Source organism: Octopus sinensis, linkage group LG27, assembly GCF_006345805.1.
Source record: "Octopus sinensis linkage group LG27, ASM634580v1, whole genome shotgun sequence".
Classification (NCBI taxonomy): Eukaryota; Metazoa; Mollusca; class Cephalopoda; order Octopoda; family Octopodidae; genus Octopus; species Octopus sinensis.
The window spans coordinates 6,479,746-6,492,920 of NC_043023.1; the positions used below are offsets into that span (position 1 = coordinate 6,479,746).

At 38.7% G+C, this 13,175-nt stretch overlaps 1 protein-coding gene across 1 annotated transcript in view; it reads right to left on the reverse strand.

Moving 5' to 3' along the window:
* Window positions 1-3,737: 3,737 nt before the first annotated feature.
* LOC115225492 (acetylcholine receptor subunit beta-like) overlaps window positions 3,738-13,175 on the reverse strand; it is a 35,249-nt gene continuing 25,811 nt past the window's right edge. Inside the window, exons 5-6 of the mRNA XM_036513851.1 lie at window positions 12,424-12,950; window positions 3,738-4,140 (exon numbers count right to left, since the gene is read on the reverse strand). Of these exons, the coding sequence (XP_036369744.1) occupies window positions 3,809-4,140; window positions 12,424-12,950 (859 nt within the window). The 3' untranslated portion in view covers window positions 3,738-3,808. The remainder of the gene's footprint in view (window positions 4,141-12,423; window positions 12,951-13,175) is intronic.

Here is a 13,175-nt window from a genome sequence, read left to right on the forward strand (position 1 = left end):
AATTATTATTATTATTATTATTATTATTATGATATTATTAATCATATCTTATCATATTCTATCATTTATTACGTATACTTGTATGTATGTATGTATGTATAACAACAAACTAGTAATAATAAAAAGAGAAAAAATTTAAATAAAAAAAATTTTTTAATTTTTAAATTAAAAAAAAATTTTTTAATTAAAAAATGTATATAGTTATTTACTTCCAGTTGTTTATTTATCTGTGTATTTTATTTTATTGTTTTTGTTTTGTTTATATTGTAACCAGTTTATGGGGATCCTCTTCTGTCATATGTTGTGGTGTGTGCTACTGTTCCATTCCAGTTTCCTATTCAGGCTAGGTTTATCTTATAATGTGTGTAGCTTCCGTAATATGATGATTGTTGCGTCTGTTCTATGATGTGGACAAGATTTTAACTTATGTTGTTGATTGAGCCTCGTGTTCCTGCTCGGGTGTGTTGTACAGAATCGATGAGCTTTTACCTTCTTGAGTTCTCTCCAATGTACATTTACTCGCTCTCCTATGCTTCTTGCCGTTTCCCTACGGTATGTCGTTGTCTTGTTACTGCATCGTCCCTCTATACATCTTAGACTATAGACTACATTTCTGGCTTTACAGTTTGTTTGTGGGCTAAATCTACACACAGTACAGTACCTATCCGTACAGGGGGTTCTACTAAAATGTAGGTTTCTACGATTATGGATTTGATAGGGTTGCCAGGCTTTCAACAACTTAATCTTAGCTTAAGTTTGTCTAGGATTCCTCTAAAGCGGTACGCCAGTTCACCTCTAGGAGTGGTGTCGACGAACATGACACTCTGGTATTTGTGGCTATCATACCAAGAGTTGGCCTTCCCTATTTTCTTCTTTGTCCTTTCCATAGTGTTCCATGACTTGCTTCTATTGGGTGGGCAAATCCCATTCCTATCATTACATAAGATATTATCAAATTTCTTCATGGCTCCTTTGTATACTCTGATCCTTTCTTTATGGCTGTAACCTGAGAACTGCATGCGGTGAATGAAATGTTGTATGTGTCTCTTTAACTCTGTAGGCTCGCACATGCGGGACACATTTCGCATTATTCTGAGGAGGTCTGCCATCAAAATATTGAATTTGGCATTGTCCGCGATAGCTGAGTTCCGGTGGATCAAGTATTTGGAGGCCATAGGTTTGGCATAGTACGAACGAAGGATTTGGGTTTTATTATTCTCAGTTTCTAGCCAGAGTTCTGTGTCTAGTACTGGTAGTCTATGGTTGGGGTGTTTAGTAGGGTAGTCTATTGTGACCTTAATACTCTGGTGGACGGAGTTAGCTATTTGCTGGATGCTCTCCATAGTATTAGTTTCTATTTCTATTTCAAAAGTACTCTCTTGTGGGGGGTGCCTTTACCACTATGTTGATATCATCAACATAGCGAGAGTACATGTTCACGAGTATGGAGTTCTGTGTTAGGGTTACTTAAGCCTTCTGTCCCACCATACCATGAAAAGGTTGGCCACATCACCGGCCGATTACTAATGCCGATGGCTGCCCCTCGTCCTGGGCATATATTTTATTGTTAACTTAAACGTGTGGCATTTTAGGGTAACTCTTATGCTAGCTTCTAGTGCAAGTGCGATCATTTTCTTTACCTGATGGACATTTGCGGGGTCCGTATGGCTCTGGTCCATCGCTCCATCTCTCTATAGGGTCTTCCTGCCATAGAAGTAATTGTAGGCGGTCTACCTCTTAAACATCTACTGGGGCAGAAACTACTAAGATCATGTTTATCTAGGTATTCGTTCATTATTCAGCTAAGTAGGAGGCCCAGTTCCTCTGTGTTGACATGCGGAACTCCACCTTGCTCTCGTTGATCATCTCCACGCACTTCTCCACCGCAAAAACCAAGTCGATCGAGGGTATAGGGATACCACATCCATGCTTACCCACCATACATCTTGTCAGGTCGCGTCGCAAGTGTTGTTACAGTCGTTGATCCTGCTGAGGAGATCTTCCGTGCTGTCACAAACATCAGGTGACATCCGGATTATAGGGCGTATGATCATTGAGAGGAAGTAGGAGATTCTGTAGTTGCAAGCGATATTCGCTCCACAGACTGGTCTTGTTGGTGGTCCTGCTACAGGGTCAGTGGTTACTTTATGGTCCTTGCGAAGTCCATACAGTGCCGGGATATCATTGTTCCAGGCTTGGAAATTGTTAGCTGTGCGTTTCTGGGGTCCCAGAACAATTGTCCACATCATCATATGGGCGTTGAGGACCTTTTCTCTCTCCTCTTGCGCCTGTAATGTGGTTACTTTCGTATTGGCGATATGAGGTTGTATTGCCTGGATGTAGTTCGGTAAGATGTCTATTGACATCTTGCCGGACTTATCTGTGGGAAGGCATACCACCTCTCCGTTCCTCGTGCGCTGAATGAGCTCACTGATGCGGTCACAGGAGTGTGACGAAAGAACTCTGGCCGATATAAGATTAAGTATAATGTAAAAAATAAATATCACCAAAGTAACACCAAATATATAGTGCGTGTGTTTTTATTGGCTAAACTGGCAAAATGACCATTCCGAATACAACTATATATATATATATATTATATATATATATATATATATATATATCTGAGTTTTATCATGGCTACCGAATAATTGTCACATTACATTTACAGATAAATTCCTCTATTTACATAATATCGAGGTCTCTTTCTTTTTTTTTGTTGTTTACCATTTTTATCAATATATATTTTATATATATATATGTATATATATATATATATATATATATATATATATATATATATATATATATTATATATTTATTTTATAGAAGGAGCTTCTACAGGACTAGAACTGTTTCATTCAAAAGAAATCATCAGGAAGCTAGGTGACAAGAGTAGTTTTGGCATTTATACATTTAGGCAGGTTTAAAGGGGTGGTGGTGGGGACTTTTTGGGGGTAGGCATGGCGCAAACTATCATTCTTAGGGGAGTGGTCAAAGGAATCGGTGGTAAAGTAGATAAAAGAATAAATAAAAGAATAAAAGAATAATTAGAAAAATAGAGTTTTAGGTAAATAAGGAGACTCTCACTTATACATATACATATATATACATATACATACACACACACACACACACACATACACATATATATACACACATGTATATATATACATATATACACATACATATACATACACACATGCATACACACACACGCGCGCATCTATATATACACATAATACATACATGCATAAATGTATACATATGTTTATACATATGCATACACATACACACACACACACGCGCCTCTTTATATACATAAATACATACATGCATACAAACATATACATATATATATATATATATATATATATATATAATATTATATATATATATATATAATATTATGTGAAATAGAAAGATGAATAATCTTGTAGTAGATTAATCAAAAGTTTAACCGATACTTAGTAGCAAAAATCACAGCAGTAAACAGCACGGTTGTTCACCAATAATATTTTATATATATATATATATATACACAAATATTAAAGGAAATAGAGAAATACAATTGACATATTAAATATTTATTAGCATTATAATATAATTATACGAGCAAAACGCCTCCCGTCCAATGGACGGTGCTGAGTTGTCAAACATTTAAACCAAATTTTCTCAAAACAACTTGTCCGACCGTCCCATAGGCCTCCCCTTTGAGAAACACTGATGTATCCTTTAATACTTATATGCATGCTTGAATCTATGCATGTATGTATGAGTGTATATTATCTTGTGGGCATAAGTAAAATTAAGCACTCTCAGTACATATATTGGGAATATTTGTAGAGGGAAATTTATCTAAAAATTCCTCGAAGACTTTTATTACTAGAAATAGAGCACCAATCATAAATAAGAGAAAAAGCATCGAGTTGAATAGCTTCATGCGGGCATACATCCTTCGGCGATGAATTTCATCCCTTCTCGTGCCTTCTTCCTTTTCTGGATACACTGTGAGCAAATCCCGATAGCAACCAAATAGCATACGACATTCATGTTTGTTCTTGTAGCGGGCAATGGACATGAGGATAGCACTGAATACTGACACTGATGTCATCACCAACGAATAACTGAGTAAATAGTCTGTAAAACAAAGGCAAAAGTAACATATGTATATATATTTATATAGGTTATGAGAGGTAATGATATGAATATGGCCGAAAGGTGTCAGGTAATCTCAAAATTGGGGAAGGGATTAAGTCGATGTAATCGACCCCAGTGCGTAACTGGTACTTATTTAATCGACCCGAAAAGATGAAAGGCAAAGTCGGCCTCGGCGGAATTTGAACTCAGAACGTTGCGGCAGACGAAATACCTATTTCTTTACTACCCACAAGGCGCTAAACACAGAGGAGACCAACAAGGACAGACACCCAAATTAAGTCGATTATATCGACCCCACTGCGTAACTGGTATTTATGTAGGGCGGCGAGCTGGCAGAATCGTTAGCGCGCCGGGCGAAATGCGCAGCAGTATTTCGTCTGTCGTTACGTTCTGAGTTCAAATTCCGCCGAGGTCGACTTTGCCTTTCATCCTTTCGGGGTCGATAAATTAAGTACCAGTTACGCACTGGGGTCGATATAATTGACTTAATCCGCTTGTCTGTCCTTGTTTGTCCCTTCTGTGTTTAGCCCCTTGTGGGTAGTAAAGAAATAGGTATTTATATAATCGACCCTGAAAGGATGAAAGGCAAAGTCGATCTCGGCGGAATTTGAACTCAGAACGTAGCGGCAGACGAATTACCGCTAATCATTTCGCCCAGCGTGCTATCGTTTTTGCTGACTCGCCGCCTTCCAAAGGTGTCAGGTAATGCTGGGTAAGTGCTATGGATAGATCATAGTTAAGCTCCAGGATTGGTGTTTATGCGAATAAGGAGTCCAGCGTAGGTCATATATCAGCATACTCTCTTTTACTCTCTCTTTTACTTGTTTCAGTCATTTGACTGCGGCCATGCTGGAGCACCGCCTTTAGTCGAGCAAATCGACCCCGGGACTTATTCTTTGTAAGCCCAGTACTTATTCTATCGGTCTCTTTTGCCGAACCGCTAAGTGACGGGGACGTATACACACCAGCATCGGTTGTCAAACGATGCTAGGGGGACAAACACAGACACACAAACACACACATACACATATATATATATATATACATATATACGACGGGCTTCTTTCAGTTTCCGTCTACCAAATCCACTCACAAGGCATTGGTCGGCCCGGGGCTATAGCAGAAGACACTTGCCCAAGGTGCCACGCAGCGGGACTGAACCCGGAACCATGTGGTTGGTTAGCAAGCTACTTACCACACAGCCACTCCTGCATGTGTATATAGAAAATTTTATTCAGAATGAGATGAAAAAACCAAGGCTGTGAAGGTTTTAGAGCATTTATAAATAGAAGGCCTTACAGCTGTTTCTGGGATATTTTATATATCCCTTCATCGGAGACGGTGTGAGAATATGGTTAAGCAATAGTTAATTTAGATAAGATATGAAATAGAAAGTGAAGTGGAAGAATGAAAATAGATTTGAGATATGCAGGGATATTGCATTTGTAGATCCATTATTTAGGCAGAATGGTATACATATAAGATTCCACTACCTTGTTAGTAAAATGCAATAGTATTTAAAATTGGTCATTCCAAGTATAGAGTTTGTATACAGTGCTATTGAATCAAGGGTTTTATTTAAAGTGACCTAAAAGTAGGGAATGTATTTGTAAGGTCAAATCGAAAACAGGAAGAGAGGAATAAAGAAAAGAAAGAAAAAGAAAAATGAAAAACAAGAGAGATAATAAGGGAGAGTGTACCAGTTAGTGGTCAGTCAAGACAATTTGAAAGTAGGAATGGGGAGATGAGGGTGATAGAGAGAGAGAACAGTATCAGAGTGTAAAAATATAAAAAGAATGGGGGCAACAGAGAGAGAGAGAGAGAGAGAGAGAGAGAGAGAGAGAGAGAGAGAGGTATAATAATGTAAAAGGTAAAGGAGTGTCAGTTATGTAGTGATAGAGTCTAAGTGACGGGCAAAGAGAGGGGGAGTAATATGGAATGAAGAATTTCGGAATATAGATTAGGTGGTTGGACAGGTCAGTACTTAGTAGTAGAAGAAAGTATATATATGAAGATGTATACATAAGTATATGTTAGACATGTATATATATATATATTTATACGGAAGTTTATACATATCAATATCTACGTCTACAACTCGTTTTCATGTTTGGATTAACTATATATGTAGGTATGTACATATATGTATGTATATATGCATATATTTATATATTATTTATATTATTACATATATATATATATATATATACTTTATTTAAAGCAGCAGAAAATTCCACAAAACCTGTTACTCTGAGTTTCGCGTTGCCGTTCGTCGGACAGTTTTTGCTTTTACTCCGGTATATATATATATATATATATATATATATATATACATATACGTATGCATAATATATATATTATATATATATATATAATATATATATATATATATATATATACATATATATATATATATATACGTATGCATATATATATATAATATATATATATATATATATATATATATATATTATATATATATATATGGGAGTACACACACACACACACGATAAGTAAGGAAGTATATACTTAATGGTATACCATACCAGCATTATATGAAAGCACAAGGATAATATAGTAAAAGAGAAAGATTATAATAGATAAAAATTAATGCGAAAAAGGGGGTTATAATAAAAATAAAGTGTGGGGGTCCTTTTGAGTGAATTTGGATACAAATAAAAAGGGAACTGGTAAAAATTTCATATAAATCATGAAAATTATGATATATTAATAATAAATATCGTAAAGTAATTATAATGATAATTAAAAATAACTGGAAAATGGTTAGAAATAGTACAGTGTAAAGGAGTGTGAAGGAGTATAAGGTGTGGAAATGCAGTATAACAGGATACAGTATTATAGCAGGTATATATATATGACCACATACACACATATTAAATATTTATTAACATTATAATATAATTATACGAGCAAAACGCCCCCCGTCCAATGGACGGTGCTGAGTTGTCAAACATTTAAACCAAATTTTCTCAAAACAACTTGTCCGACCGTCCCATAGGCCTCCCCTTTGAGAAACACTGATGTATCCTTTAATACTTATATGCATGCTTGAATCTATGCATGTATGTATGAGTGTATATTATCTTGTGGGCATAAGTAAAATTAAGCACTCTCAGTACATATATTGGGAATATTTGGAGAGGGAAATTTATCTAAAAATTCCTCGAAGACTTTTATTACTAGAAATAGAGCACCAATCATAAATAAGAGAAAAAGCATCGAGTTGAATAGCTTCATGCGGGCATACATCCTTCGGCGATGAATTTCATCCCTTCTCGTGCCTTCTTCCTTTTCTGGATACACTGTGAGCAAATCCCGATAGCAACCAAATAGCATACGACATTCATGTTTGTTCTTGTAGCGGGCAATGGCCATGAGGATAGCACTGAATACTGACACTGATGTCATCACCAACGAATAAACGAGTACATGGTCTGTAAAACAAAGGCAAAAGTAACATATGTATATATATTTATATAGGTTATGAGAGGTAATGATATGAATAAGACCGAAACTGGTACTTATTTAATCGACCCCGAAAAGATGAAAGGCAAAGTCGGCCTCGGCGGAATTTGAACTCAGAACGTTGCGGCAGACGAAATACCTATTTCTTTACTACCCACAAGGCGCTAAACACAGAGGAGACCAACAAGGACAGACACACAAATTAAGTCGATTATATCGACCCCACTGCGTAACTGGTATTATCAATATCTACTTCTACAACTCGTACTCATATGTATATGTACACATGCACATCCTTATATACGCGTATCTGTATGTATTATCGCCCCTGTACACGCAGGTATATATACCTTGCATACATTCACACATACCTTCACACATACACACACATACATACATACGTACGTACATACATACATACATACACGCATACACGCACACATACATTTACATGCACATATGCACGCATGCATATACACACGAATATAATTAGATGACTGATATTCGAGTATGAGTGAGGAATTAGATAAGGATTAAGAGTTAAAATGTAGATTTATAAGGTTATTGGGATTACCAAAGGGGTATTGTGGAAATATACTGTGTGGTCGTTTAGGCATTTGGATTTGTGGTAGAATTTGAATGTGTAAAAAAAGCGGTGGTTGCATGTGCTTAGTGCCTCATTATGTTTATTTAGCAGGGCTGGAGAGTTGTGCTTTAATATGTGAAGTGCCTCCTTCAGGCAAAATTTGCAGGTTGAGCTTTGACCACGGTAGGGAAGCCCTGAGTCCAGTATGGACCATGATAGAGTATAGAGTATATTTGTATTTTTGAGATGATGTATGTAGTTGGCGAGTGTTGTAGATTTACTATGTTTACCGTATCTAAAAGAATGGTGAGCGGCATATCGTTGCTTAAAAGTTTTGGTTGAGCCTATGTATATGGCTGTAGAGTTGTGTAATAGATTAAGGACAGTGCATTTGTAAATTACTTTCTATCTTCTGTAATGAGTTTGTAACAGGCAGATGGTTCCAGGACGGCAATTACAATTAGGTGAATTTTGAGGACTGTGTTCAGGAATAGAGGAGGTAATATCGACAGAGGAGAGGTTATAGAAGGGGGTAGAAGATTCTATATTATTAGTATTATTAATGTTATCATTACCATCATTGCTATTATTACTATTGTTGTTATTAATTGTACTATTTGTAAGGGTGGTAGAGATTGTGGCGGTGTTCCGGGCAGTGTGAGTAGGATGGGTTGGGTTGTTGCTGTGGGCTAATGTAAGGGTATCTGTGCTGGAGCTGTGTGTGTGTGTTGAGTGTTCGTATGACTGGCGTTGTAGTTATGTGAGTTTTGATAGTAAAGAGAAAGCTTTTGCTTATTAGAGGCTGCTACAATAGATTCGAAGTTGGGTGGGGTAGAATAAGATAGTTTCAGGGTGGATCGATTAAAGATAGAATGATATTTATGTTGTCGGGGGAAGTTAGAGTCTAGCATTTTCAAGAAGGATTTAGCTAAGTCCTTAGCGTTAAGTGAGAATAGGAGTGTGTACCACAGAATAGCGCGTCCGCCGCTTTATTTAGGGGTCTCGGTGTAGTGCTATCTAAGTTTTTAGAGAAAGGAGTGCTATCTATATTTTTGGAGAATGTATGTGGGTGGCGAGGCCTGTTGCTGTTAGCTGTCTCAATTGTTTTCGTTTTTGACCTAGTGTTAAATGAATGTGTGCGGGGTCTAGGTTGCCTAGGTGTAAGACCTCCCAGGGTTCCATCGACGTGTGTGTGTGTGGTTGGTTGCGATTGTGATGGTTGGTACGTGTTTGAGATGTGATTTGAGATATATATTGTTTGAGCTTGATGTCCTCCATTCCTATTGCACACTCCGTTCATCTTCATGAGTCAAATGAAAATATGGAACTTTTACTTCATGCCTTTGCCTATGAAAGATACTCAGTTTGTAAGGAAGAGAAATGTCAGGTTTGAGTATATTGTAGAAAAGTTTCCCCAAATCACACAGGCGAAGTTGAAAGAGGGTATCTTTGTCGGACCCCAAATTAGAGAAGTACTCACAGATGTCGACATCAAGACAACACTGGATAAACTGGAACTGCTTTCAATTGGACCTGTGAGAATTTCTTGGGCAACAAGAAGGCAATGGACTACAAGGATGGCGTCAAGAATCTTCCGAAATGTTACTTAGCAATGATTGTCGCATGTCGCTGAAGGTTCACGTCTTGGACTCCCATCAGGATTTCTTCACAAATAACTTTGGAGCAGTGTCTGATGGACATAGTGAAATATTTCGCCGGGACATTAGTGCTATGGAGAAACGGTACCAAGGCTTCCGGAATGACAGTATGCTGGCTAACTACTGCTGGACACTTTACCGTGATCAACCAGATCAGGAACGCCGCAGGAAATCCAAATTACAATGTTTCTAACTCTGTTGTTCTAGGTTTGTTTTGTCTGTAAAAATTAACACTTCCTTCTCCAGGCCTAGATTCGAAACCGAATCTAAGAATTCTTGGGCGTCCAAACCACCACGATCAACAGGCGCGAAAAAAGCTTTTCTTTGTCCTGTTAAAAAGTGATTGATCATTTCCCTTTGACCTACGACCTCAGCCATGTCAGCTGAAGTTCAAATGGACATGAGCTGACCTATTTAGGTACAAACTCTGTTGCAGTATGTCTGTCCTTCTAGCTGCCACGATTATTATAAATACGGTGATCGACAGGCAGACAGACAGACAGACCAGAGGAGAAACGCCCAGCAGGCAAACGAGAAAGATCTACGACACGTCAGGTTTTCAACGACCGCAGAGACCCGAGAGTAATGTTCGAAGTTCCACGGTAGGCTACTGATCTCAGATGAACTACGTACACACTCACACAAACAATGATTTCTGACACATCACTTCCACAGATGTACCTCTCTTTTACTCTTTTACTTGTTTCAATCATTTGACTGCGGCCATGCTGAAGCACCGCCTTTAGTCGAGCAAATCGACCCCGGGAGTTGCGCATAAAATAATCTAGTCCAGCTTTTCCATTTCATGTCCTAATACATCTGCTGTGGCTGTGTAGTCCTATCCTGGACAAACACTCCCTCTGGTAGGTGCTGCAAATGCAGCGAAGACTGTTCCTGGCTGGTTGTAATGTCATAGTTTCTTGTTGACGTCTTTTCTTGTCTTTCCATTTCTCCTTTCTCCCTCTGTCACTCCTTTGTGTTCCCTCTTTTACGGTACGTCGCCAATCTCCACGGTTGCTGTCAATTGCTTCCCAGTTGCTAATATTGATGTCGCATAACGTAATGTTATTACGTTAATGATTTCATATATACAAATATGTAAATATTTGCATGTGTCTACTCAAAAACTGATACGTGTTGCATACAAATGGAATAAAATTTTGAAATCAACATGAAAAATTAGTCTAAAAATGTTGGTTTGCATTCATAATGAGTACAATGCATTTAATTTCGTTAACCAGTGTTATTACACAATCCATTATGTAGTCTCAGTTGCTGCTGTATGTTTGCTTGAAAATACATATTAAAATTGAGAATTATGGAAATATTATTTGCAGAGTTATTGAGTACTACTAGCGAACAGTGGTCCCGGTGTACGCTCACGCGCACTCGCGCATCCGTGCTAGCTAGTCGTAAGTAGTCGATCCTACAACGACTTGCGCGTATGCAAAAGTTTATAAACAAACTAAGGTTAGGGTTAGGGTTAAAATTTTTTTTTTATTATTATTTACTTTGCGTTTTATTTACTTTGTTCGAAAAATATTATTTAATTTGTGTAAAGAAATTATATACATTGTTTTTAAAAAAACCCATTTTCTTTGATATGTATTCAGCCTTGAAATACAAACATGTATCGCGCATGCGCGAATCTTTTCATTTCCATATGTGCAAGTCGTTGTAATTTAGTTTAATTTAATTTTTTGGCCCAAAAAGCAAAAGCAAGGCCATGTAGGAGGACATGGAGTTATGCACAGGGAGGGTGACCATATAAAGAGTTCAGGCCATTTCTGGTCAAGAGAGACTTTGAACCCAGCGGTCGTGGGTATCTTCACCATCTCATCCGGCAGCTTATTCCACGGATCCGCAACCCGGACGGAGAAAGCCCCTCTCCTTCGATTGAGATGAAATCGTCGTAGATAGAGCTTTTCGGAGTGACCCCGCAGCCGACGCTCTGGAGCAGGTGTGAAGAACAGCTCTTTCGAGAGGTTACACTTTCCGCTTATGATGTTGTGAGCGAGAATGAGATCACCACAGCGGTGTCGTTTATCGAGAGAATAAAGGTCGAGCGTCTTCAGCCTTTCTTCATAAGACAAATGCTTGAGACCAAGAACCATGCGGGTAGCCAGCTTCTGGACTCTTTCGAGATGATGTATGTCTTTGAGAAGATAAGGAGAAGAGGCTTGAATCCCGTACTCCAAAACGGGTCTCACCAGCGTGACATAGAGCGGTAGGAATATGGCTGCTGTGAGCATTCCGAATGACCGTCGAATCAAAAACAGAACTCCGCGTGCTTTGTAGGCAGCATGGACGCATTGGGCCGAAGGCGAAAAGGAAGAATCCACCAAGATACCCAGTAGGATCGACTACTTACGACTAGCTAGCGCGGATGCGCGAGTGCGCGCACCGGGGACCACGGTTCGCTAGTAGTACCGAGTTATTGTATTAGCAAATGAAAAATATGTTATGGAGAATAAATAATATTTAAAAAATTTACACACACACAAGTTCGAAAATGTAGTTGAAAATACTTACAGAATATCGGCACAGTCTTGAGATCCATGTTCTTTGGAAAATTCTGCGAGAACGCCATGAAGTAGGTGACGAACGCCAGGAAGTTGGTGATACTGAGCGAGATCTGTTCTCCGCTCTCCGGAGGCGAGAAAAAAGAGAGCGATGCGATGAAAACGAGAAGGCTGCACGGTATTAAACTGCTGAATACATGGTAGATTGGCTTCCGTTTAGCAGATACAAGGAACATGATGCTTCTGTTGGTTCCCGTTCTGTTACATTTGTGCTCCGAGATCACGATGTTGAACCAACTGCGCCGCGAATCCTCGTAGAGTACTTTCAACTTGCTTTCTGATGAGGCGTAAACGAGATTCATGTTCTGTGCAGAGATGCTGCTTTTGATGATGATCGGACAAGTTTGTTCGTCGAAAGGGAAGTGTAACATGTTGAGTGTGCACAGCGTCGTGAAACTTCGATAGATGGTCGCAGTGATGGTACCGCTGTTAGTGATGTCCACTATATCGAAGTCGATTTCGTGCGGCTCAACAGCACTTGGCGAGTTACGAGTTGAAGACCAACGTTGAGGTTTCGGTTTGTGGGCAGGGCGAGGGTGGACATAGGTGGACAGATGTAATGATGGCGATGGTGAAAATCGTGATGATGGTGGTGGTGGTGATGGTGATTGTAAGGGTGGGGATAGTGATTAGTGGGGATAATGGTGGTTGTGGTGAAAATGACGGTGATGGTGGTGTAAGTGGTGGTGGTGGAAGTGGTGG